The sequence below is a fragment of the Panthera pardus genome, unplaced genomic scaffold (genome assembly GCF_024362965.1).
Source record: "Panthera pardus isolate Hobbes unplaced genomic scaffold, ASM2436296v1 HiC_scaffold_6, whole genome shotgun sequence".
Classification (NCBI taxonomy): domain Eukaryota; kingdom Metazoa; phylum Chordata; class Mammalia; order Carnivora; family Felidae; genus Panthera; species Panthera pardus.
The window spans coordinates 106855530-106883481 of record NW_026526991.1 but is presented as its reverse complement, the minus strand read 5'-3'; the positions used below and the strand labels follow the sequence as shown (position 1 = coordinate 106883481).

The 27952-nt window shown below is 38.5% G+C and overlaps 1 protein-coding gene and 1 pseudogene across 7 annotated transcripts in view; one reads left to right on the top strand and one right to left on the bottom strand.

Annotated features, from left to right (window-relative positions):
- Positions 1-27952, bottom strand: part of BCL2L13 (BCL2 like 13) — a 91659-nt gene that overhangs the window by 49018 nt on the left and 14689 nt on the right. For 5 of the 7 annotated variants that reach the window (XM_019465061.2, XM_019465063.2, XM_019465065.2 and 2 more), the window contains exons 3-4: positions 7935-8024; positions 3247-3403 (exon numbers count right to left, since the gene is read on the bottom strand). In XM_019465061.2, the coding sequence (XP_019320606.2) occupies positions 3247-3403; positions 7935-8024 (247 nt within the window). Of the gene's footprint in view, positions 1-3246; positions 3404-7934; positions 8025-27952 lie in introns of those variants that run through there. The other 2 variants (XM_019465064.2, XM_019465069.2) reach the window with 2 other exon arrangements.
- LOC109276278 (40S ribosomal protein S29-like) lies at positions 13127-13446 on the top strand (annotated as a pseudogene).

The window sequence follows — 27952 nt, the reverse complement described above, 5'->3', positions numbered from 1 at the left end:
TGGTCTGTGATCTCTTCAGCCTAAGAATATTTAATATTGATGATAGCTACCACTTATTGGTAGCCTACTGTTCAGTTTTATATTTTTATATGTTTGTATTTTATATTACCTATCATCATTTTACACATTAGGAAATTGAAGCTCAGAAAAGCGAAGAGACTATCCCCAATCCACACAGCTAGCAAGCAGCAATGTAGGAATTCACACCCAGCTAGCTCTGGGTCCAAAGGCCACACTATTCGTATTTTAATTAGGATTGTGACACATGACACAATAATGTCTAGACACTACATACAGCTAATGACCATTTGAAATGTGGCTAGTGACTGGGGCACCTGGGTGGCTCAGTCGGTTAAGTGTCTGACTTCAGCTCAGGTCATGATCTCACGGTTTGTGGTTTCGAGTCCCACATAGGGCTCTGTGCTGACAGCTCAGAGCCTGGAGCCTGCTTTGGGTTCTGTGTCTCCCTCTCTCTCTCTCTCTCTCCGCCCCTCCCCCACTTGTGCTCTGTCTCTCTCTGTCTCTCAAAAATAAATAAATGTAAAAAAAAAAAATTTTTTAATTTGAAATGTGGCTAGTGATATATTGAAAATGCAATATGCACACTAGATTTCTAAGATTTAGTAAGGAAAAAAGAATGTAAAATAGCTCATTAATATTTTTATATTGAGTACATGTTAAAACTAATATTTTGAATATATTGGGTTAAATAAAATATATTAAAATCTCAATTTTTAATATGGTTGCTACAAAACTTTAAATTACATATATGTGATTTGCATTGTATCTATTGTACAGAGCTGGTCTACATACTTCAGAAAATAGTTCTGATGACACAGGTATCATTCTTTTATACAAGTCAATATCAAATTAATTCTGCAGTGATGCTGCAAGGAGGTAAGATGCATGGGTGACCTCTTTAATAAGATGTTATGTACTACCTTCCTGATACTACATTACCATTAAAGTAAGCTTAGAATTTTTTAGAAGCCCTACACTAAAAACCAGGTAGTTATAAAACTTGAGCTTGATACTATATAGTCTACCTACCTATATTCTCCCTGAAGCTTTACTCGTGTATATCAGTCCCTTCACTTCCTTTCCTGAGCTGTTTGAGGCTGCTGTGGGTCACAGTAGTCCTTATTGGTAGTTTGTCTATCAGGCTAGAGTATTTTAGCATCCTTCAGAATGAAACATGATTTGAATCATTATATGTACACACATATATGCACATAAAAGATCCAGCAGATTAAAATATTCAAAGGAAATTTAATACATAGAAAAGCAAGTAGCTGAAAAATCAGCCCTATCTAATGAGCTATTTGAACAGAGCAAAGAAGAAAAAGGGGCAGGAGGAAACCTTTTCAAAATGCTGGTGCTTGACTCTACGAAGCATTCTGGATTAACTTCCTACTTGAACAAAACTGTTTGGAGTAGGTGGTATTTTCCACCTTAAATATTATTCTCACCAACCTGTTTAATACTTCTAGTCCATCATCAATTAGCTATTTTTAAGGTATTAGTAACAGAGCTTAACAACTTTCAAGAGTAAATTACTGAAAAAAATTTATTCATAAAGAAGCCAGACTCTGATTGGTACCAGAGGTACCAATTTAAAAAATAATTATGTCAAGGGCACCTGGCTGGCTCAATCAGTGGAATGTGTAACTCTTTATCTCAGGGTTGTGAGTTAGAGCCCCACATTGGGTGTAGAGATTACTTAAAAATAAAATCTTAAAACAAACAAATAAATAATTATTTCAGTATTCAGGGTTTGGGCGAAAAAAATCACCAAGTATTCACCTAAATGTGTATTTTAAAATATAATCTACTTTGCAGTGAGAAGATATCAGTATTTCCTCTAGATTATGAAAAGGATGCCAAAAAAAAAAAAATACTTTACCTATATAACACTGTTCTTCAGAGTGTTTATAATATCCCAGTAAAGTTGAAATTAATAGGTGGGGAAATTTAGACGTAGAAAGAAATGGTTTTCTTAAACCCACTAATAGTTTATATCCAAGCTAGAAATGCAATGTTTTCCCTTCTACTACTCAGTTATTTTACTCCACGTCCCAATAGCTTCTAAAAATTTTTTTGTTTTTGGCAAAACAGTAGGTTTCTTCAAATCTTACATTAACCCTTGATATATAAAATACATGAAAAGATAGCTATTCTGGTTTAAGAAGCAGGAGAAGGCCTAACAAGTTCCACCCACTCACCCCATCCCTTACCTTCTCAGGGCCCCTAAAGGCTCCACAGAACACTCTAAAAGCTACTGCTGTCCATCCAAATTTCCTATCTATTTTCTGACACCCATAATCTTCTCTTCACATTTATATAAAATTAAGAAAATCCAAACATGATTTTCATTTCAGTGTCCTACACGTAATTTGGATTTTTACATTTGCTCATGTCACCAGAATATGCAGAAACAAACTGAATTTTCCTTAAATGCAAAGTGCTTCCTTCTAATAAACAGTAACACACAAAGTTTGCCTACGTGAAAGTAAGGAATTACCTTATAGCAGTAATTTAGCATCTGAATTTTGACCCTTTTAGTGAAGAAACCAGTCTTCATCCTGTTTTAGATATCATTCTTCACTAAAACAAATTTTTTCTAATTCATACCAATTCCTTAATGATTCTCAGCAAGAATTAGAGGAAAAGAAATTTTGAGATTTACAATAAATGACTTGGTTCTATTTTAATATACTTTCACTAGGAGCTTCTTGCCTTTAGCTTTAATGATCAAAACCATAGTAGAGAAGTTCCCACTATAAAAACGTGGCAGTAGTTCCATGGACAAGCCCAAAGTTTAGCCACATTTGGGATACCTAAAATACTGATATGATGCTAACCCCATATTACAATGCATAAAGCCCTAACCCTTACATTTATGTTGGCCACTAGACAGAATGGTAGTAAAAAGTGGTCAGGACAAGTGAAATAGCTTATATTTATATTTACAAAGCAGTTAAAGCATTTGTTGAAACCTGACAGGTCAACAAGTAAACACAAATGATCAATCAACTGTTCCATGCTGGAAGAGTTAAATTACCACTTTGATGTAAAAGTTGTCACTTAAAACACAGAGATGCTTTAGGAAAGCAAAAGAAAGAAAAAGTGAAGAAAAGTAGAAGGGACACTGTTCATCTAAAACAAAGCCTTAACTAATCCAGTGCTGCCTGAGAGATCCAGAGACTACTTAGAGAACCACCTTCCCCCTCAGCAAGAGTAACTCACTGGCTGAGGAGCATCTGCAATGCCTTTTGTAGAGGCTCTTTCAGTTCCTGCGATACTTTTTCTCCAAGATGAGCCAAGCAGTCTTCCACTGAGCTTTCTGGGTTAGCAGGGCTGAACACGGGAGAAGTATGACGGTCAAAGCCTGTGCTGGTAAAGGCTGAAGACAGGGTAAAAGAAAAATCAATTTTAATACATAATATCAAAAGTTGTGCTACAGGGCGGGTACCTGGGTGGCTCAGTCAGTTAAACATCCAACTCTTGATCTCAGCTCAGGTCACGATCTCACAGTTCGTGACATCAAGCCCTGAGTCAGGCTCTGCACTGACAGCACGGAGCCTGCTTGGGATTTTCTCTCTCCCTCTCTCCCCCTTCTCTGCTTGCTTGCTCGCTCGCTCATGTTCTCTCTCTCAAGATAAATAAACATTTAAAAAAAAATTTTAAAGGAAAGATTTTTATGGAAAATCTTAGTTTTAGGAGAACAAAAAGACTAAACGGACATGCTAAAATACACAAGCCAATTTAGTATGTTACTACATACCAATTTCAAGTAAGAATGATAAATGAAAGGCAACTCCTAGCTCTATCATCCCACTTTGTATGGTTTTTTTTTAATGTTTCTTTATTTTTGAGAGACAGAGGGAGACAGAGCATGAGTGGGGAAGGGGCAGAGAGAGAGAGAGAGAGGGAGACACAGAAACCGAAGGAGGCTCCAGGCTCTGAGCTATGAGCATAGACCCCGATGTGGGGCTCAAACTCACAAGCTGTGAGATCATGACCTGAGCTGAAGTCAGATGCTTACCCAACTGAGCCACCCAGGTGCCCCTCACCTTATATGTTGTTTTTAAGATTTTGTTTTTACCTTTATAAATGTGGCACCTATTTTTTTTTTAAGTTTATTTATTTTGAGAGAGAGAGGGCACATGGGGATGGGGGTGGTGGGCAAAGAGAGGAGAGAGAGAATCTCAAGCCCCTGATGTGGGGCTCCAGAGGCCAATGTGGGGCTCCAACTCACAAACCATGACATCATGACCTGAGCTGAAAAGTCAGTCAGCCAGCCAAGTGAACTACCCTGGAGCCCCAAAATGTGGCACTTCTTAAATCAGACTCTAATCAGCTTATTCTACCTTACAGGATGAGTCAATTACTTTCATCCCTTTTTTTATTTTTTATTATTATTTTTAATGTTTATTTATTTTTGAGAGAGAGCAAGAGCACAAGGGAGGTACAGAGAGAGAGGGGGAGACAGAGGATCCAAAGCAGGCTCTGCACTGACAGGAGAGAGCCCAAACTGGGGCTCAAACTCATGAACCATGAGATCATGCCTTGAGCTGAAATCGAAAGCTTAACCTACTGCACTACCTGGTGTTCTTCATTCCTTTTTTTCAAAGTTTTTTATTTTAATTCCAATAGAGTTAACATACAGAGTTATACTAGTTTCAGGTATACAATACAGTGATTCAACAATTCTAGAACTTTCATTCCCTTTTGGGTTTTTTTGGTTGTTTTTGTTTTTTTTTTTTTTTTTGAGAGAAAGAGACAGCACGTGCACGCGAGCAAGAGAGGGGCAGAGGAAGAGAGAAAAAGAGAGAGAAAATCTTAAGCAGGCTCCGCTGAACCACCAGGCAGCCTTCATTTCCTTGTTAAAATGAACTTTCAAACTCAATATTCCTGCATGTGGATAAATTTTAAAACTATGCAAGTGATACAAGTACACGAGTTGCACATAAAAGAAGCAATCACAGCTTCTCTCTCCTCAGCTCAAACTACTAGCTTCTTGTCGGTTTCCATGTTATACTACCATACTCTAATAACTAGAGGAAGAACAAGCAGAATTATTGTTGCTCCAAGGTACAAATGGGATACAGAGCAGAAAATCCCAGGAAAGCAAGCAGCTAGCACCCATTCCCAAAAGTTACTAATAACCTCCATAATGTATTCACTGCGTTAATCTAAGGCTTGCACCCAGAAGGTGGCAAATTTTACTAAACTACATACTTCTTTATAAAGTACTTGCCTTCATGGAAGATGTAAATGGCTGCAAAGTTCCCAATAATTCTGGCGTGTGAGCAAACTTGAGAGCATCCATTTTAATAATTGGTCTAGGATAATATGGGGCTTCAGTAAGTGAATGCATGTAACTTTGTTGTTTTTTTCCTTTCTGCCTTCTGCCTATTTTACCATGCATAAGCACTTGTTACCAGAAGTGGACAAAGGCTTAACATTGTTTTGGAACTTTAACCATTCAAAAATGTTGGTAAAGGAAAATAAAAAGACTAAAATTAAGTTTCTGGAATATTTGGGGGTGCCTGAGTGGCTCAGTCGGTTAAGCGTCTATCTTTTTGGCTTAGGTCCTGGTCTTGTGGCTCCTGGATTCAAGCTCTGTATCGGGCTGTGCTGACAGCACTGGGCCTGCTTGGGATTCACTCTCTCCTCTCTCTCCTTTCTCCTCTCTTCACCCCTACCCTGCTTGTGCTCTTTCTCTCTCAAAATAAATAAACTTTAAAAATTAAAAAAAAAAGTTTCTGGAATATTTGAATTTCTATTCATATTCTTTCTCTAACAGAGAACTAGTTCATAAATTTATCTTTCAACTAACAGGGAACCAATTTATAAACATGATTTATAATAATTTTTCTTGTTAAAAATTACTGGACAATATACATCCACATAAAAACTTGTCCAAGAATACTCACAGCAGCATTATACATAATATATAAAAGTAGAAACAACCTAAATGTCCATCAACTGATGAATGGATAAACAAAATGTGGTATATTCACACACTGTAAAATGGAATGAAGTACTGTTACATGCTACTACATGGATAAGCCTTGAAAACACTATGCCAAGTGAAAGAAGCCAGCCACAAAAGACTACATAGTATATGATTCCATTTATGTGTATATCCATAATAGGCAAACAAATATAGAGACAGAAAGCAAATCAGTGCTTGCCATGGGCAGGGATGAGGGCAAGGACTGGTGACAGCAGAAATGGGAAGTGACCATTAATAGGTACAGTGTTTCTTTTTGGGATGTGAAAAATGTTCTATTTTGATTGTGGTAATGATTATATAATTCTATGAATATATTAAAACCCACTGAACTGTACATTTTTTTAAGAGTAAAAAAATAATTTTCTTTAATGTTTATTTTTGAAGGAGAGAGAGACAGAGAGCAAGCAGGTGAGGGGCAGAGAGTGCGGGAGACACAGAATCCGAAGCAGGCTCCAAGCTCCACGCTGTCAGCACTGAGCCCGACATGGGGCTTGAACTCACAAACCGTGAGATCATGACCTGAGCCGAAGTCAGACACTCAACAAACTGAGCCACCCAGGTGTCCCCATCTTATTTTATTTTTTAAAGATTTTATTTTTAAGTAATCTTTATATCTGACATGGGGTTCGAACCCACAACTCCAAGATCAAGAATCGCACACTCCACCGACTGAGCCAGCCAGGCACTCCTGAACTGTACATTTTAAGTGGGTACCTTTAAATATACCCATACCAAAAGTACTGCCTACAAGCTATTATCATGCAGTAAAAGGAAAAGAAGGTCTTAGTCTGTGGTACAGAATGGAGACAGAGGGGAAGAGCTCTGAAAGAGAAAATTGGACCAGATCTTTATAATTTACTAATTTTAACATTTAAATATATGGGTAAACTTAATATAAAACTGTACCAAAAAATCACTGGGCAAGATATTCAATGCAATTAATTATGGAAAGCAAATTAAGAAAAAACCCAAATGTTCGCTCAATTATAAGGAAATGATTAGCTAAATATTCATTCAATGTATGGAATTTCATGCAGTTAGTAGAATAACTGGTTTTTTAAGTATTTTATTTTGTTATTATTATTTTTTCAATGTTTTTATTTATTTTTGAGACAGAGAGAGACAGAGCATGAGCAAGGGAGGGGCAGAAAGAGAGGGAGACACAGAATCTGAAGCAGGCTCCAGGCTCTGAGCTGTCAGCACAGAGCCTGATGCGGGGCTCGAACTCACAGACTGTGAGATCATGACCTGAGCTGAAGTCAGATGCTCAACCAACTGAGCCACCCAGGCGCCCCTATTATTTTTTTTTTTAAGTAAGCTCTACACCCAACATGGGGCTTGAACTCACAACCCTGAGATCAAGAGTCAAATGCTCTAGGGGCACACACTGGCTCACACTGGCTCTGTCTGTCAAAAATAAATTTAAAAACTTAAAAAAAAAACTTAAGAAAAAAAAAAGAGTCAAATGCTCTACCAAGCCAGCCAGGTAACCAGAATAACTATTTTTAAAGTTTATGGTATAATATTAAGTACAAGATATGTGGCTACAAAATTATATGCATATTACTATTACAACTATCTATAGCATACATACATGCAAACATAGAAGCAACTTACATTTTCCCCTTTAATGTTGTTATTAACTATAAAAATACCAAATACAAATCAAACTACATTAAATGACTGTTTACTCTATTAGTTAACAACAGAAAAGGCTGTCAGGTATGGTTTGGAAACATTTATAAACCTATCCTCCAGGAAAGAAAAAGGATACCTTCTAGTTTCACCCTTATAATTCTATCCCAATGCAATTCTGTACTGTTTAGAATGTTCTACTGTAAAATATCAAACCAACAGTAAACCACACCAAACTGAGTCTACTAATTAACTAGGAAAATAAGAATAAACAGACCTTCAGAAATTTCCTTGTCCAGGGATTCTAGCTCTTCTTCAATTTCAGTTTTAATTTTTAATAAAACTTCTTGATCCAGAGATTGTGAAGCTACGAGAGAGAGAGAGAGAGAAAGAGAAAGAGAAAGAGAGAGAGAGAGAGAAGCCATTAGAATATGGGTAGTATTTTAACTATTTAACTTAGAAAATACAAATCAAAAGTCATTATCAAGGCTACTGGTCTAGAAGGTATTTAAATTTAAAGATGAGGAAATTGAGGCTTGGGTAGCTCCACCCATGATGGAGGAGCTGTTAATTGAACTCAGGTCAGTATGAATATAAAATCGTTAATCTGGGCTGTGTCCTCCTCATCTTCTGGTTGGGAAGCTAGGAAGGAAATATCTCAGAAACCTTTTTGACATAATAATACAAAAGGAAACCCAAAAAGTTGTCTAGACAAGTGATAAATGCCTTCTAACATTGATATTCGTGGTCCTTTATCTTCACATCTTCATGCAAACTACAGCCCAAAAGGCCCATTATCCTCCAAAGAGGATACAGCCTCCAACTTAACTATGAATATGCCAAAAGTACTGCCTGCAAGGTATTATCATGCAGTAAAAGGAAAAGAAGGTCTTGGTCTGTGACACAGAATGGAGACAAAGGGGAAGAGCTCTGAAGGAGAAAATTAGACCAGATGCTTTACAATTTACTAATTTCTCCTGACCCGGGTATTTGGAGCAGAGCCTTATCATTTTGTCTAAAGCACTGAATCCAAATATGACAACCCACACCTCCCACTCAGAATATATTATAGACATATTTCCAGGACATTTTCAATTGTTTCTATCACTATTTTCTACCACTGGCAAGTTTTAGAAAGATGGATTTGCCATTTATTACCTGCACACTGATAACACAGCCTGCTTGGGATTCTTTCTCTCCCTCTCTCTTTCCCTCCCCAGCTCTCTTTCTCTCTCCCTCTCTCTCTCTCTCTCAAAATAAATAAACATTTAAAAAAAAATTTATTCCTGCTCCTACTCAGTATGAACTCAACTGCCAATTTCTTCACTAACAAAAAGGACATTACATGCTACATTTTTACCTAACCCAGACTGCCCTCCTTCTTCCGGATTACTCAAATTCTGTCAAGGACCAATTTAAGCCTCTGTACTTCTCTACAACATCTTGTTCAATGATTACTACTGCATCACTGACATTTGCACATTTATATAGTTTCGTCTGTGCCACATAGTTTAACACTTAAGTACATATTTTCTTATACTGTTCAATGAGTTTATAGTTTATTATCATTCTGACCACATTACAAACTATTTGAGATACTCCCTTAGTCGTAGATTTGTCAAGCAAGGACTAAAAAGTACTCAAATAAGGGCCACCTGAGTGGCTCAGTCGGTTCAGCGTCCGACTCTTGATCTCGGCTCAGGTCATGAGCTCACAGTTCATGGGATCAAGACCTAACTTGGGCTCTGCACTGACAGACTTAGTGCTTGGGCTTCTCTCTCTGCCCCTCCCCTGCTTATGTGGGCTCTCTAAATATAAATAAGGTTTGTTTTTTTTTAATTTCTTTTTAATGTTTATTTTTGAGAAAGAGAGCATGAGCAGGGGGAGGGGCAGAGAGAGAGAGAGAGACAGACAGACAGACAGAATCTGAAGCAGGCTCTGTGCTGACAGCTCAGAGCCTGATGTGGGGCTTGAACCCAGAGACCGCAAGATCATGACCTGAGCCGAAATCAGATGCCCAACTGACTGAGCCACCCAGGCGCCCCTAAATAAAACTTTTTTTAAAAATGCTGTGTGCAAAATGTCTGGTGCTCAGCAAGCTCAATATTTAATAAAAGTTATAATGGGGCACCTGGGTGGCTCATGTGTATAAATGACAACATTGTTGGCAAGAGAAGACACTTACGAAAAAATAAAACAAAGTGGCACATAGGTGGCTCAGTTGGTTAAGCGTCCAACCCCTGATTTCGGCTCAGGTCATAGTCTCACGGTTCATGAGATCAGGCCCCACGTAGGGCTCTGTGCTGACAGTTTGGAGCCTGCTTGGGATTCTCTCTCTCCCTCTCTCTCTCTCTGCCCCTCCCCTGATCTTGCTCTCTGCCTCAAAATAAATAATCTTTATTAAAAAAAAAAAAAAAGGAAAAACAAAATTAAACAAAAATTAAAGTTATTTTTAAATTACAGAAATTTAGGGGTGACTGGGTGGCTCAGTTGGCTAAGTGTCCGACTCTTGCTTTCAGCTCAGGTCATGATCTCACAGTTGTGAGATCGAGCCCTGCATGGGGATTCTCTCCTTCTCCCTCTCTCTGCCCCTCCCCTGCTCTTTCAAAATAAATAAGTAAAAACTTAAAAATAAATCAGTAAATTACAGGAATTTAAAAAGTTATCAGTATATTTTAAGGCTAGCTCAAATGACAAAAGAGAAATGAAATGAGAAGTCGTTTTGGGTTGCCTGGGTAGCTCAGTCAGTTAAGCAACCAACTTCGGCTCAAGTCATGATCTCACAGTTTGTGGGTTCAAGGCTCCCCCTCCCCCTTCACTAGGCTCTGTGCTGACAGCTCAGAGCCTAGAGCTTGCTTTGGATTCTGTGTCCCCCTCACCCCCCACCCCTCCCCGACTCACACTCTATCTCTCTCAAAAATAAATAAACATTAAAAACATGTTGTGAAAGTCATTTTATGTAAGACAGTAAGAGTACAGACCCATTTATTTATGGTGATAGAATTATGATAGACAACATTATGAAGGAATGGAAAGAATAAGACCTTGGGGTGCCTAGGTAGCTGTCAGTTGAGCGTCTGACTCTTGATTTCAGCTCAAGTCATGATCTCACAGTTCATGGGCTTGAGCCCTACAATGAGCTCCTCGCTGATAGCTTGGAGCCAGCTTGGGATTCTCTCTCCCTTTCTCTGCCCCTCCCCTACTTGTGCACGTGCTCGCTTGCTCTCTCTCTCAAAATAAGTAAATAAACTTAAAAAAAACAATAACACCTCAACTATTATCTCCATGTTTATGAAGAGGTTTAGTCAATGCCTGAATTTATTTAATTTTAGATTTGAAAGGATCTGTAAAATAAAGGCCATCTAATCCATCTTCCTCATTATATAAATGTGGGACTTAGAGAAATTGAAAAGATTCACCCTAAAATAAATCATATAAAAACAACATTAGCAAGTAGATCTTTTGGGGGTACCTGGCTGGCTCAGTCCATGGAGCATGTGACTCTTGATCTCAGGGTTGTGAGTTCAAGCCCCACAATGGGTGCAGAGATTACTTAAAAATAAAAATCTTTAAGAACGTACATCTGACAAGTAAAATTATTACTGAATTCTAAAACATGATAATTTTTTTTGTACAGTGAAAAATAAGGAATACATGAATGTTTTATCTGCCATCTGCCTCCTTTTGGAAAATCTACATACCTAAAACATACACACACCCACATACCCAATCACACCACCACCAATACTACCACCATGCCACAAAGTAAAAGACAATAATGTCTTGGTTACCATATGCCTCACCTGCCAGATTAAAGAAAAGCAGCTGATTAAAAGAGTGTCTATTCTCATGAGACTAATGTGATGCTGATTACACACGACAAGTTGTCATACTTGATAATAAGTCATGTGGAAAACCTAAACCAGAAAAAGTCTACTGCCATCAGGACACAAAAGGCTATTTATTTAGCTAACCAATGACACAGACAGATTCAGTGATTTTCATTTAATCAACCCCCCCAACCCAGACTTTCAAAAGCATAGAGCTATACAGCAATGCAGTATAAATCCTCCACTACAAACCCAGAGAAAAATATTTCAAAGATAAACAGACTTTAGCACACCAAATCCCACCCACCTCAGTGTCAAACGAAAAGTCAAGTGAGTCAGCAATCATCATATTCCAGCCCTGAAATACACTCAGGGCTTTCAAAGTGAGTATCAGGTCAACAAGTTTAGAAGAGTTATATGGGTAGAGCAAAATACTTTCTAAATCTATGGGCCCCCAAACTGGACACACATTAAAATTACTGAGTGAATATATTAAAAATACAGATTCTCCGGGCACCTGGGTGGCTTAGTCGGTTGGACCTCTGACTTCGGCTCAGGTCATGATCTCACGGCTCGTGGGTTTGAGCCCCATGCCAGGCTCTGTGCTGACCACTTGCTCAGCCTGGAGGCTGCTTCAGATTCTGTATCTCCTTCTTTCTCTGCCCCTCCCTTGCTCACACTCTGTTTCACTCTGTCTCTCAAAAATAAATAAATGTAAAAAAAAAAAAAGATTCTTAAGCCCCATCAGGGAACATCTGGTGGGTCCAGGGTAAAGGCTCATGATTTTCTTTTTAAAGACTTTTTTGGGGGTGTGGGGCAGCATCTGGGTGGCTCCATTGGTTAAGCATCTGACTTCAGTTCAGGTCATGATTTCACAGTTCATGAGTCTGAGCCCCACATTGGGCTCTGTGCTGACAGTGTAGAGCCTGCTTGGGATTCTCATTCATTCTCTTTCTCTCTCTCTCTCTCTCTCTCTCTCTCTCTCTGTCTCTGTCTCTCTCTCTCTCCCCCACCCTCCACTCACACACTCTATCTCAAAATAAATTTAAAAAAAAACTTAAAAAAAAAAAAAGATTTAAAATAAAGATTTTTTTTCTTTTTCTTTTTTTTTTTTTTTTTTTTTTTGGTTTATTTCTTTGAGAGAGAGAGTGCTTGCATGCTGGGGGCAGGGCAGAGAAAGAGACTCCCAAGCAGGCTCCATGCTGTCAGTGCAGAGCCCAATGCAGAGCTTGATTCCACGAACTGTGAGATCATGACCTGAGCCGAAATCAAGAGTTGGACGCTTAACTAAGCCAGCTATGCACTCAAGATCTTTTTTTTTTTTTTTTTTTTAAAGTAATCTCCACACCCAACATGGGGCTGGAACTTACAACCCCGAGATCAAGAGTCGCATGCTCTACCAACTGAGCCAGCCAGGCATGCCATGATCTTTTCTTCAAAAGCATTCAGGCAATTAGTCTTGACAAATACTGCTCTTAAAAACTCATATAATCAAATTAAAAACATCTGCTAAATATATTGAGAACATGGTTCAATTATTTACTCAATAGCAAAAACAAATACCCCAAATGATACCATACTAGACAGATTTTTAGAAGCACAAAATAAACTTTTGCCTCGTTGCATCTGAGAGAGCAAGATGGGTCACCAGCAGCTCTACTGGAGCCATCCAAGGAAATTTGGCTAAGGTTCTTATTCTTGCCACATCTGCTCAAACCCATGTGGTCTGATCCAGAAATATGGCCTCAATTATATGCCCCAGTGCTTCCATCAGTATGAAAGGATATAAGCTTCATTAAGTTGGATTAAGTGAACTTCCTTCAATAGGTCATCCAAGAGACCTACCTTAACTGTAGATATCCAAGATACCTACCTTCATGCTGACTCATTGTATACAAAATGAAAATACTTCAATTATGAATGTTTAAAAAAAATAAAAGTACAAAATAGCCAATCACAATGGTAGTTTTCAGGCTCTAGTGTTTCCATACCCCCAGGTATCCTGCACACTGGGAGACAGATTTGAGAGAGGACAGATTTGAAAGAGAAGAATGCAGGGAAACTTCACCACGCACCCACTCAAAGTCTGGTTTCAGGATCAAATATCTGTTCCTGATAGAAAAGCGGAGAAAAGAATGAAAGAGTACACATCTCCCGAAATAATGAACTGTGAGTCAAAATTTGGGATGGGATTATGAAAATCTGTCTTAAAAAAGTTGATTTGAGATGGCAACAGTCTCCAAATTGATCCACAGATTCAATGCAATCCCTATCAAAATTCCAACTGCAGGGTACCCGGCAGGCTCAGTCAGTACAGCACGTGACTCAACCTTGAAGGTTGTAAGTTTGAGCCCCACTCTGGGTATAGAGATTATTTAAAAATAAAATCTTAAAAACAAATTTCCAACTGCCCTTTTTCCAGAAATGGACAAGACAATCCTAAAATTCATAGAGAATTCCAACAGACACAAAATAGTCCAAACAATTTTGAAAAAGAATGAAGTTGGAGGACTCAAACTTCACAATTTCAAAACTTACTATAAATAAAGCTACAGTAATCAAGACAGTGTGGTTATGGAATAAGGACAAATAGAGCAATGGAACCTAATTAAGGGTCCAGAAATAAATACATATATTTAAGGTCAACTGATTTTTGAGAAGGGTATGAAGACCATTCAACAGAAGAAGAACCTTTTCAACAAACAGTGCTGGGAAAACTAGATTTTCCCATGCAAAATAATGAATCTGTACCCCTACTTCACAGCAAATACAAAAATTAATTCAAAACGGATCAAAGATCTAAATTTTTTTGAAGATTTTAATTTTTTTTAAAGTAATCTCTACACACCACGTAGGACTCAAACCCATAACCCCAGGATTAAGAGTCACACCCTCCACCAACCAAGCCAGCCAGGCACCCATCAAAGATCTAAATTTAAAAGCTAAAACTATCAGGTGCCTGGATGGGTCAGTCATTTGAGCATTCAACTTTAGCTCAGGTCATGATCTCAGTTTGTGGGTTTGAGCCCCACAATGGGCTCTTCACTGACAGCACAGAGACTATTTCCCTCTCTCTCTGCCCCTCCCTGGCAATCTCTCTCAAAAATAAATAAACATTAAAAAACAAAAACAAAAACCTTCAGGGACTCCTGGATGGCTCAATCGGTTAAGCATAGTACTTCATCTCAGGTCATGATCTTGACTCCACAACCCTGAGATCATGACCTGAGTTGAAGTCTAACACTTAGCCAACTAAGACACCCAGGTGCCCCAAAACTATAGAACTCTTAAAAGGAAACGTAGGTGAAAATGTGCACAGCCCTGGATTATGGAATGATTCCTTAGACACTAAAAACATATCAAACACAGATAAACTGGTCTTCATAAAAATTACACACTTTTGTATATCAAAGTATAATACCACGGCGCCTAGGTCGGTCAGCTGGTTGAGTGTCCAACTCTTGATTTCAGCTCAGGTCATGATCTCAGGATTATGAGGTCAGGCTCCACACTCAGCATGGAACCTGCTTGGGATTCTCTCTCTACCTCTCTCTCTCTGCCCCTCCCCCATTCGTGGACACACATACTCTCTTAAAAATAAACATTACAAAAAAGTACACTATCAATACAAACCACAGAATGAAAGAAAATATCTGGAAATCATATATCTGATAAGGGTCTGGTATCTAAAATATATATAGAATCCTTACAACTCAATAACACAGAGACAAATAACTCAATCAAAAAATGGGCAAAGGATATTAATAGACATTTCTCTAAAGATATACAAATGACCAATAAACACATGAAAAGATGTTCAACATCATTAGCAATTAGAGAAATGAAAATTAAAGTCATAGGGAGGGACACCTGGGTGGCTCAGTTGGTTAAGCATTTGACTCTTGATGTCAGCTCAGGTCAAGATCTCACGGTTCATGAGTTTCAGCCCCACATTGGGCTCCGTGCTGACAGTGCAGAGCCTGTTTGGGATTCTCTCTCTCTCCCTCTGCCTCTCTCTCTCTCTCTCTCAAGATAAATAAACTTAAAAAAAAAAAAAAAAAAAAAAAAAACCTTAAAAAAAAATAAGGGAAAATAAAACCTTAGTGAGATACCACTGCATACCCACCAGGGTAGCTATAATCAAAAATAGCAATGATAGGGGCACCTGGGTGGATTAGTCCGTTAAGCATCCAACTCTTGATTTTGCTTAGGTCATGATCTAGGATTATGGGATTGAACCGTACATCAAGCTCTGTGCTAAGCATGGAGCCTGCTTGAGATTCTCTCTCTCTCTCTGTGTCTCTCTCCTTCTGTCCCTCTCCCCCACGCACTCTGTCTCTCTCAAATAAATTAAAATAAATTTTTTTAAATAGCAATAATAGCAAGTTTGGCAAAGATGTAGAATTTAGAAAGGGGAACCTCCATTCATTGCTGGTGGAAATGCAAAATGATACAACTACTGTGGAAGACAGCTTGGTAGTTTGTTACAAAACTAAGTATACTCTTACCATATGATCTAGCAATCATGCTTCTTGGTATTTACCCAAATGAGGTGAAAACTTACATCTACACAAAACTTGCATATGAATGTTTAAAATAGTTTTATTCGTAACTGTCAAAACTTGGAAGCAATGAAAATGTTCTTCAACAGGTGAATGGAGAAATAAACTATGGTATATCCATACAATGGAGTATTATTCAGCAATAAAAGAAATGAGCTACCACAATGAGACACCACACTTCACACCCATTAGGATGGCTATTATAAAAAAACAAAACAAAAACAACAAAAAACAAAAACAAACCCAGAAAACAAGTATTGGTGAGGATGTGGAGAAATTGGAACCCCTGTGTATTACTGATGGGAATATAAAATGATACAGCTACTGTGGAAAAAAGTAAGGCAGTTCCTCAGAAAATTAAACAGAATTACCATGTGATCCAGCAAATCTATACCTGAGCATATACCAAAAAATACCTGAAAGCAGAGACTCAAATAGATATTTGTAACACCAATGTTGATAGCATTATTCACAATAGCCAAAAGGGAGAAATAACCCAAATGTCCATCAACAGGTGAATGCATAAGCAAAATATGCTACATGCATACATTAGAATATTATTCAGCTTTAAAAAAAGGAATGAAGCGCGCCTGGGTAGTAGAGCATCTGACCCTTGATTTCAGATCACATCATGATCCCAGGGTCATGGGGTTGAGCCCCATGTCTGACTCTGAGGTGAGCATGGAGCCCACTTAAGATTCCCTCTCTCTTTCCCTCTGCCCCACTCCCCTGCTTGTGCACTCTCTCTCTCTAAAAAATAAAAATTAAAGAAAAATTTTACAGTTTAAAAAGTTTTTCTTAAAAAAAAAAAAAAAAAAAAAGGAATGAGGGGTGCCAGCTGGCTCAGTCAGTAAAGCATACAACTCTTGATCTCAGGGTCATGAGTTCAAGCCCCGGGTTGAGCTTAGAGATTACTTAAAAATAAAAAGAAGGAAATTCTGACACATGCAACAGCATGGATGAACCCTGAAGACATTATGCTAAGTGAAATAAATCAGACACAAAAGGATAAATGTTTGACTGCACTCAAATGAGATGCCTAGAATAGTTAAATTCATAGAGACATGCAGTAGAATAGTGGTTGCCTGGGGCTGAAAGGAAGAGGGGAAAATGGGAAGTTACTGTTTAATGGTTGGATGAATAACAAACCAGTATCACAACTACATGTGTTTGATAGTCACATAACTAATTAAGATACAGGAACTTACTCTCCTTTCTAACCTAAGAAAGAAATGTCTTATTAATAAATCCATGCTAATTACTTCAGCATCAAAGTTCTCTATAATAATAATCACAAAATTGTGTATAACAGAAATTATTATTTGACATCAAATACAAAGTCAGCAGGACTTCTACCAGTCAGAATACATAATTCAGAACAGGGTTGACTATATTCAGCACAAACTAACACTGAAAGAGTTGGCTAGTTCTGGAAAAGTGTAGAGTTAACTATTTATGGAAAAGTCTATAACTAGCACATGAGTCAGGAAAAAATGAAAAACGTTCAATGTAACAGAAATCTTGGGTCATGAATTGGGTCACTTCCCTTAGCCTCTCCTTCTCACCCTTAACTGCTTTATGAAATTGAAACCAACCCTACCCTACTCACATTATACCAATGGATGCTACAGCAGACCCTATGTATAATAGCATGTCATGAGAGTAAACCATACATCACGTTTTAGATAACAAATAGGATAGCAAAGCAGCAAAGACAGCAACAAGAACTTAATTTTTTCCTCTAAAAAGTTAGCCTGCATATTTTTAAATTTAAGTATAAATACTCTGTACTCAGGCTTACAAGAAAATAATACAATAATAACAACCAAGTTTCAAAAACAAAATGAAACAAAAACAGTAAAGCAGGTAAACTCCTCAAATCCTACAGTGCTCAGTTGGAAAAAATTCTATGCTCAAGCATGAAAAAGAACTGACCAATACAGGCACATGTAATCGTTAGAGTCCTTACAAATTTAGTCAACCACAGGAGGTGAAAAATCCTGGGTTTTGTTGAGTATGGAGTCTGTTACAATTGAAAAATAGGGGCGCTTGTGTGGCTCAGTCAGTTGAGCGTCCAACTCTTGATTTCGGTTCAGATCATGATCCCAGGGTCATGGGATAGAGCCCTGTGTCAATCCAATGCTCAGTGTGGAACCTGCTTAAGAATCTCTCTCTCTTTCCCACCATCCCTTTCCCCCACTTGCACACACTCTCTAAAATTAAAAAAAAAAATTTTTTTTTAAGTAAATAAAATTTTTTTAAATGGGAAATAACATAAACAAGTGGAATTTGAATAGGTGGGGAAGTGTGTATGTATTAGGATCCCAGTTGGTCCAGGACCTTCCCAATTTTCAATCCTGGGCAAACTGGACACTTGGTTAACCTAATATGTATATTTGGGAAACATGTTAATTAGGACAGGCCAGTCTGTGCTATGTAATAAATGAAGCCAGAAATTTCAGCAACTTAACTCAAAAGTCCACTCTCTCCCTCCCATGTTACATATCTAACTTAGGGAACTGGAAGACATGCTCCATGTAGTCACTTAGCAACCCTTATTGCTGGTGGCTCTGCCCTACTATAACAATGCCATTTGGAACATATGATCTCTCCTACACCCACACACCCCCACAAAGCAAGGGAGAAAGGCATATTGGTTCTTAAATGCTACAGCCTAGAAGTGACACAAATCATACTACTCAAATTCCTTTGGCTAGGACTAGTCCATATGGCTCTGCCTAAATGCAATTTTTCCCTGGGTCTAGCAAGGAGATAAGAATAAGATACGGGTGAACATTAGTAATCACTATCACAGGAAACTACCATTGCAGAGCGGCTCAGTTTGAGTGAAAAAATCCAGACAGGAATAAGCATAGTTTGTTTATTTATTTTTTTAAGTTTATTTATTTTTGAGAGAGAGAGAGAGGGAGAGAGAGAATGAGCGGGGGGGGGGGGGGGGGGAGGGACAGAAAGAGAGGGAAGCACAGAATCCGAAGCAGGCTCCAGGTTCTGAGATGTCAGTACAGAGCCTGACATGAGGCTCAAACCCACGAACCCTGAAATCATGACCTGAGCCGAAGTCAGACGTTTAACCAACTGAGTCACCCAGGTGTCCCAAGCATGGTTTCTTTAAAATACCACACAGGGGCACCTGGCTAGCTCAGTCAGTTCAGCACGAGACTCTTGATTTCAAGGTTGTGAGTTTAAGCCATACGTTGGACGTAGAGATTACTTCCAAATAAAATCTTTAAAAAAAAAAATAAATAAAAAATAAATAAATAAATAAATAAATAAATAAATAAATAAATGAGGCACCTGGGTGGCTCAGTTGGTTAGCTTCTGACTCTTGATTTCAGTTGAGGTCATGATCCTGGGCTTGTGGGATTGAGCCCCACATCAGGCTCCGTGCTGAGCATGGAGCCTGCTTAGGATTCTCTCTCTCTCTCTCTCTCTCTCTCTCTCTCTCTCTCTCTCTGTCTCTCTCTCTCTCCTTTTGCCCCTCTCCCACACTCGCACACTCTCTGTCTCTCTCAAATAAAATTAAATAAACAAATAAGACAGTAAGAGACATAAGATGTAATAGGTGATGACCAAATCATAGAAACCAATGAAAGTTTTATAAAGTAGCCTTAAGGGAAAGGGAGCAACTGTGGGTTCCCAATGTAAGGGGCAATGTGAGGAAGTTCAATATGGGCTTGTAGCATGCAAAATGAATAATGGAGAAGACATAACATGAAGGAGAAAAATCAGGATATATTTGCAATAACTTGAGGCAGGACCTGTAGGATAATGGGAGAATCAGCACAAAATTGGGACAGTTAGTAACAGCTGACAAAGAAAGAGGGCAGGAGAGGTGCCTGGCTGACTCTGTCAGTAGAGCATGTGACTCTTAATCTCAGGGTAGTGAGTTCCAGCCCCGTGCTGGGTGTAGAGCTTACTAAAAAAGAAAGGAAGGAAAGAAGGAAAGGAGGGAGGAAGGGAGAGGGCAGGAGGCAGAGAAAAAAGCTAAAGGATGACTCCTATGTTTCAAGTCTGGGTAGCAGGTGGTATTGTGAACAAATTATTGTAAAAACAGGGGTTGGCTTAGAAGGGAAAATAAAAACCTGAGTTCTAGACCTGAGTGTCTAATATTACACTAGTCACTAGCCACATGCAATTTTTTAAGTTTAAATAAAAATTAAATAAAATTAAAAATTCAGTTCCTTAGTCACACTTCATACTAATCATACTTCAAGCATTCAACTATCTCATATGACTTGTGACTACAATATTGGACAGGGCACATACACAACATGCTCATAACTGCCCAAAGTTCTATTAATTAGTATTTTTCTAGACCTATCAGGCTATCACTAATCAGAAGAAGGTTTTAGAAAAGTAAATGAAACTAGAAACTGAAAAAGACGAGTTTTAAGGAATTTGTGGGCTAACTGAAGGACTGTCATTCACCCATTCCAAAGAAGACATGTCCCACAGCAGGAGACTACAGATATTTAATTACTGACATGGATAGATGTTCAAATATGTTGTTAATTTTTAAAATGTTATCAAATGGCACAGGTATTACCTCATTTTTATAAACCATAAATTCAAATTTACATGTTCCTATATAAATAGAGAAAAAAATCTTATTTTAATTACTGGATTATAGGATTTTTTTTTCTTACTGCCTTTTATTCTTTTACTTTTCCAAATACTTTCACATATATTAAAAACATTTTAATAAGAAAAGAAATACAATTAAAGATTGGAAGTGACAAGGAGACAGACTTGGACTTAACACTAACATCATTTAGTTTTGTGCATAAATGGAATGCACTCTTCAACAGTAATGAGTAAAATAAGGTTCCCTGCACTGATAACAAGTGTCAGCAAACTATAACCCATGGGCCAAATCTGGCCCACTGCATGTTTTTCTACAGGCCATTTTTAAATGATTGAAAAAAATAAAAAGATTACTATTTCATGACATAAAAATTAAAGTGCCTACAAGTAAAATTTAACTGGAATACAGCCAGTTGTTTCATGCTACAACAGTGGCAATGAATGGTTGCACCAAAGCCTGTGTGTGGCGCTCTCACAGCTTCACACTGTTGCTCAGCACACTACATATTGCAGTGACAGTTATAACTACACAGCATTTCAATCACCATGCATACTGCCATACCACAACTTTTATTTTACCTGTGCATACCCATCATGTCAAAACAAAACAAATAGAAAAGTGGGCTTTGAATATCCTACTTACTCTTAAGGCACAATGGAATATACATTACCTTGTTATCAAATTAGGCGGCAAAGTATTGTGCTTATTATGCAGTGGCATTATAGCTGTGCTAGAAGCACACCACATACACTGATATTACCAGACTATAAAGCACTCATCAAAAAAATAAAATAAAATAGCACCATCAGAGTATTCCCAACTCACAGGAAAGCAAGTCAGGAATATTAGAAAATTTTAAATGGAAAATTTTTAATTTAAAATGGAGGGGCACCTGGGTGGCTCAATTAGTTGAGCTGGCATCTCTCAATTTCGGCTCAGGTCATGATCTCACGGTTGTAGGATTGAGTCCTGCATCAGGCTCCCTGCTCGGCATGGAATCCACTTGAGATTCTCTCTCTCTCTCCTTCTCTCTCTCTCTCTCTCTCTCTCTCTCTCTCTCTCCCTCTACCCCTTCCCTACTCTTTCTCAAAAAAAAAAAAAAAGAAAAGAAAAGAATATAAAATGGAACTTTTCATTGTACAATTTCTTCATAAAAATAATGAAATAAAACATGAAAAATGAAATTTTCATAAAATTCCTATTTTTATGAATTCAATAAAATTAAAATTAAAATTTTTATGAATTTCATAAAAATGAAAATGAGGCTGCACCCAAAGTAAGTTTCTAAGTGGCTCAGTGGTTAATCCAATAAGGAAAGCCATTTCCAGATGTTGAGTTAATTAAGCTGTATTCTCCTGAAGCAGCTGAAGAAGTATGTCAGAAAGACATAAGTTCAAGATTAGCCTTTTGGAGAGAATAGTTGCTCAAGGAGTTGGGGACAATAGGAACAACATCAACAGTCAATTGAAATACAAGGCAAACAATTTTGAGTGGTTTTCTTTGGCTCTTGATGCACTGACAGTTGTCTGAAACTGTTCAGCTGTTGTTTATTCAAGGAGTCAATGCTGAGTTTGAAGTGACTAAAGAACTGGCATAGCCTACACAAAATAATTATGGGTGAGAATATTTTCAAAGAAATTGAGAAAACACTAATTCACTACAATGCAAAGTATTGTAGTAAGATACAATACAGTGCTAAGATATGTTACTGATAATGGCAAAATATGTGTGGAGCAGAAAAAGTCTTATTAGTTTGACAAAATTAGTTTGACAGATTATGAAAATGTAAAGTATTTAAAACCTATGGTTATTCACAGTAGTGTTCATCAGTAGGTACTCCGGAAAATATCAGAATCTATCTCATGTTAATGAACCGGGAGTTTCAACAGTGAACTTCATTTGCTGTTGTGGACTTAATTACTGTCAGTTTCATGAATTTTTGTCAGAAATAGAAGCTGAATGTCCTGACCTACCCTACCACACAGCAGTTCAATGCTAAGCAGTGGAAGTGTTCCACTGCAATTTTTTGAGCTCAAGAATGAGACTGAAATTTTTCTGAACAAGAAGAGCCACGGCCAACCACTATTATCAAAAAACAAATAGCTATAGAAATTACCTTTCACTGCAGATGTAAAAATGTTTCTTAATAACTGAATCTAAAATTACAAGGCCTACCGTTTGCCAACACTGCCCTAGACAATGTTCCTAAGAGTCAGTGACACTATCCCTTGGACTACATTCTCCTTGTTGGGTCCCCAGGGAAAGAAGTCTGTCCTACAGAGAGATACACTCACTCCTGGTTCCATACAACAGAGCAAGTATTGTTCCCTGATAATGGAGTTCATGCCCCACAAGTAACAATCCGTAACCTGGTAGATACTACCTAAAGCAATCTACATATTCTATGCAATCCCTATCAAAATAACCCCAGCTTTCTTCACAGAGCTAGAACAAACATTCCTAAAATTTGTATGGAACCAGAAAAGACCCTGAATAGCCAAAGTAATCCTGAAAAAGAAAACCAAAGCTGGAGGTATCACAATTCCAGACTTCAAGCTGTATTACAAAGCGGTAATCATCAAGACAGTATGGTACTGGCACAAAAATACATAGATCAATGGAACAAAATAGAGAACCCAGAAATTGACCCACAAACATATGGCCAACTAAACTTCAACAAAGCAGGAAAGAATATCCAATGGAAAAAAGACAGTCTCTTCAGCAAATGGTGCTGGGAAAAATGGACAGTGATATGTAGAAGAATTGAACCTGGACCACTTTCTTACACCATACACAAAAATAAACTCAAAATGGATAAAAGACCTACATGTAAGACAGGAAGCCATCAAAATCCTAAAGAAGAAAGCAGACAACAACCTCTTTGACCTTAGCTGCAGCAACTTCTTACTTGACATGTCTCCAGAGGAGGAGGCGAGGGAAACAAAAGCAAAAACTAACTGTCGGGACCTCATCAAGATAAAAAGCTTCTATACAGCAAAGAAAACAATTCGTCAAACTAAAAGGCAACTGACAGAATGGGAGAAGATAGTGGCAAATGACAGATAAAGGGTTAGTATCCAGAATCTATAAAGAACTTTTCAAACTCAACACCCCCCCCCCAAAAAAGACAAATAATCTAGTGAAGAAATGGGCAAAAGACACGAATGGACATTTTTCCAAAGAAGACATACAGATGGCTTAGACGCATGGAAAGATGCTCAACATCACTCATCATCAGGGATATACAAATCAAAACCACAATGAGATACCACCTCATACCTGTCAGAATGGCTAAAATTAACAACTCAGGCAACAACAGATGTTCGCGAGGATGTAGAGAAAAAGGAACCCTTTTGCACTGGTGGGAATGCAAACTGGTGCAGCCACTCTGGAAAATAGTATGGAAGTTCCTCAAAAAATTAAAAATAGAACTACCCTAAGACCCAGCAATTGCACTGCGAGGTATTTATCCAAAGGATACAAAAATGCTGATTCGAAGGAGCACATGCACCCCAGTGCTTATGGCAGCATTACCAGCAATAGCCAAAGTACAGAAAGAGCCCAAATGTCCACTGACTGATGAATGGATAAAGAAGACATAGCAGGGGCGCCTGGGTGGCTCAGTCGGTTAAGTGTCCGACTTCGGCTCAGGTCATGATCTCACGGTCCGTGAGTTCAAGCCCCGCGTCAGGCTCTGTGCTGACAGCTCAGAGCCTGGAGCCTATTTCCGATTCTGTGTCTCCCTCTCTCTCTGACCCTCCCCTGTTCATGCTCTGTCTCTCTCTGTCTCAAAAATAAATAAACGTTTAAAAAAAAAAAAAAAAGAAGAAGACATGGCATAGCCATACAATGGAATATTACTCAGCAATCAAAAAGAATGAAATCTTGCCATTTGCAAAAATGTAGATGGAACTAGAGTGTATTATGCTAAGTGAAATTAGTCAGAGAAAGACAAATACAATATGATTTCACTCATATATGGAATTTAAGATACAAAACAGATGAACATAAGGGAAGAGAAGCAAAAATAATACAAAAACAGGGAGAAGAACAAACCATAAGAGACTCTTAAATACAAAGAATAAACTGAGGGTTGCTGGAGGGATTTTGGGTGGGGGGATGTGCTAAATGGGCAAAGGTAATTAAAGAGGACACTTGTTGGGATGAGCACTGGGTGTTTTATGTAAGTGATGAATCACTAAATTCTACTCCTGAAATCATTATTATACCATATGTTAACTAAGTTGGATGTAAATTTAAAAATGAATTAATTAATTTAATAAAATGGTCAGTCAACTGTCCTTAACCTACCTACCACAGCCAATGCAATGGCACGAGCCCTAGCACATCAGCAGATAGGTCTAAATGTCCTTGCATGGATTATAATGGGTAGAAGACTGGCCTTGGACTACATTCTGGCCAATACCTCCTACTGAGTTGGATTAATACTACTGGTTAAGTGGAACAAGCCATACATGCTAAGGAAAGGAAACTAATCTGAACTCTGAAGACACCTACTAGTCCCTTCTGAGACTTACTCACTTGGCTGAATCTGGGATTCTGAGGTGGATAGCTGAGATCCACATTGCAGAATGCCTTCCTCCTGCTAATTGGGATCCTGTTCAGAATAGCCTTAATCTAGGGGCACCTTGGTGGCTCAGCCGGTTAGGTGACCGACTTCAGCTCAGGTCACGATCTCGCCATCCATAAATTCGGGCCCTGCGTTGGGCTCTGTGATGACAGCTTGGAGCCTGCTTCAGATTCTGTGTCTCCTCCCTCTCTCTCTCTGCCCCTCCCCCACTCACGTTCTGTCTCTCAAAAATGAATAAATGTTTAAAAAAATTAAAAAGAAAAATAGCCTTAATCTAGTGTTATACAAGACAAACTAAATGGATTTCACTGAATGTCACTGCATCTAATTTTCAAGGGTAGATTGCAATAGCCTGCAATGAATCCCAAGGATCCCTGTATGTCCTTACTGAGTATGACAAACTGAAGACCTAACTGTCCTCTGACTCTAAGCCATTTTTATAACTAGTAATGAAGACAACTAGATAGGTCAAAATGACCACAAAGTGACTGCTCACTCTCTGAAATAGGTAACTGGCTTGCTACAAAAGGTGCTAAGCCCTTAGTACTGGGTACCTCAGCTGCAGTACAACCCACTACATAAAATGCCATCAAGTGGGCTCATCACATTACCCTTTGGTAGATCGAGGCAGGGTGAACCAGTGTTATCATGTAACATTCTTGGTGTTTGTTAGGCTAGGGCAGTAATACATGGTCTTACTCTTATCCACTGGGTCTTGATGCCTACTTTGGCATCTATGAAGTTCTAGGAGACTGAAGTATAAAAACCACATGTGTTCCATCAAATTAATCCCCAGAATCTTCCTCCCAAAGCAAAATGCTGGTCCAGATACAATTCCTACCTCAGGTGTGCTAACAACGTATGCATTAATCACTATCAACACAACTACTTGGTTGGATTCCCTGTATGTCTATTATGGTATTTGTTCACTGAGTCTAGACACCTAAGTCTTAAAACAATGGAATCCAGCACTTTCAGAGTTATAACTAGTTTTTAAAACAATGTGTAAAAACTTAAAAAGTTATACTATATGGTATGACAATTTAGAAGCCACATATTTATTTTAAATGACAAACTCCTTATAAAAATATTGTTATTCCTTGATCCAATAGTTTGACTCTAGATGATTTAGCAAAAGTAAATAAATGAAAAAAAGCAATATATAAAAGCATTCTTTTTTAATTTTTTTTTTTTTTTAACGTTTTTATTTATTTTTTTTTGAGACAGAGAGAGACAGAGCATGAATGGGGGAGGGTCAGAGAGAGGGAGACACAGAACTGAAACAGGCTCCGGGCTCTGAGCTGTCAGCACAGGGGCCCGATGCGGGGCTCGAACTCACGGACCGCGAGATCGTGACCTGAGCCGAAGTCGGCGCTCAACCGACTGAGCCACCCAGGCGCCCCTAATTTTTTTTTTACATTTATTTATTTTTGAGAGACAGAGTAAGACAGAGCACAAGCGGGGGAGGGGCAGAGAGAGAAGGAGACACAGAATCTGAAGCAGGCTCCAGGCTCTGAGCCATCAGCACAGAGCTTGACACGGGGCTCGAACCCATGGACCATGAGATCATGACCTGAGTCGAAGCCAGTCACTTAACCGATGGGCCACCCAGGAGCCCCTAAAAGCATTCTTAACTAACCTCTACTGAAGTGATTTGGTGAATTAAGTAACCCATTACGATTTCACTATAAAATATACTGAATATGCCCGCTGCCAGCTGAACACATACAGCTAGCAGACTACTTTCTAGCACATGTAAGTTATATGCTTACCAAGAATCAGCTATTTTCTCCTGATCTATTTATGAAAGTTGCACTTGTCACTTAAATTGTACGATTTATTTAAAATCACAGACATTACTAATATGATTGTGCAAAGAGACTTGACACTTCTCTAAATTAAATATTTTATAAAGTTGCTTTAAAAATACCATATTAGGGGCACCTGGGTGGCTCAGTTGGTTAAGCGTCCGACTTCAGCTCAGGTCATGATCTCACGGCTTGTGGGTTTGAGCCCTGCATCAGGCTCTGTGCTGACAGCTGGGAGCCAGGAGCCTGGAGCCTGCTTCAGATTCTGTGTCTCCCTCTATCTAGCCCTCCCCCACTCATGCTCTGTTTCACTCTCTCTCAAAAAACAAACATTAAAAAAAATTTTTAATAATAATAATAGAATTAATTTAAAATTAAAAAATTTTAAAAAAATAAAAATACTGTATCAGGGTGCCTGGGTGGCTCAATCACTTAAATGACCGACTCCTGATTTTGGCTGAGGTTATGATCTCACAGTTTTGAGGTCAAGCCCTGAATCTGGCTCTCTGCTGTCAGAGCAGAGCCCACTTCAGATCCTCCGTCCCCCTCTCTTTCTGTCCCCTCCCACTCGCATGCACTAGTTCTCGCTCTCTTTCTCAAAAATAAATAAACATTAAAAAAAACAAAACTGTATGGGCGCCTGGGTGGCTCAGTCAGTTAAGCGTCCAACTTTAGCTCAGGTCATGATCTCACAGCTCATGGTTTCAAGCCCCACATCTGGCTCTGTGCTGACAGCTCAGAGCCTGGAACCTGCTTTGGATTCTGTGTCTCCCTCTCTCTCTGGCCCTCCCCAGCTTGCACTCTGGCTCTCTCTCTCTCTCTCAAAAATAAACACTAACAAAAAAAATTTTTTTTAAATACTATATCAAATTGGTGTGAGAGAAACAACTGTAAAAGA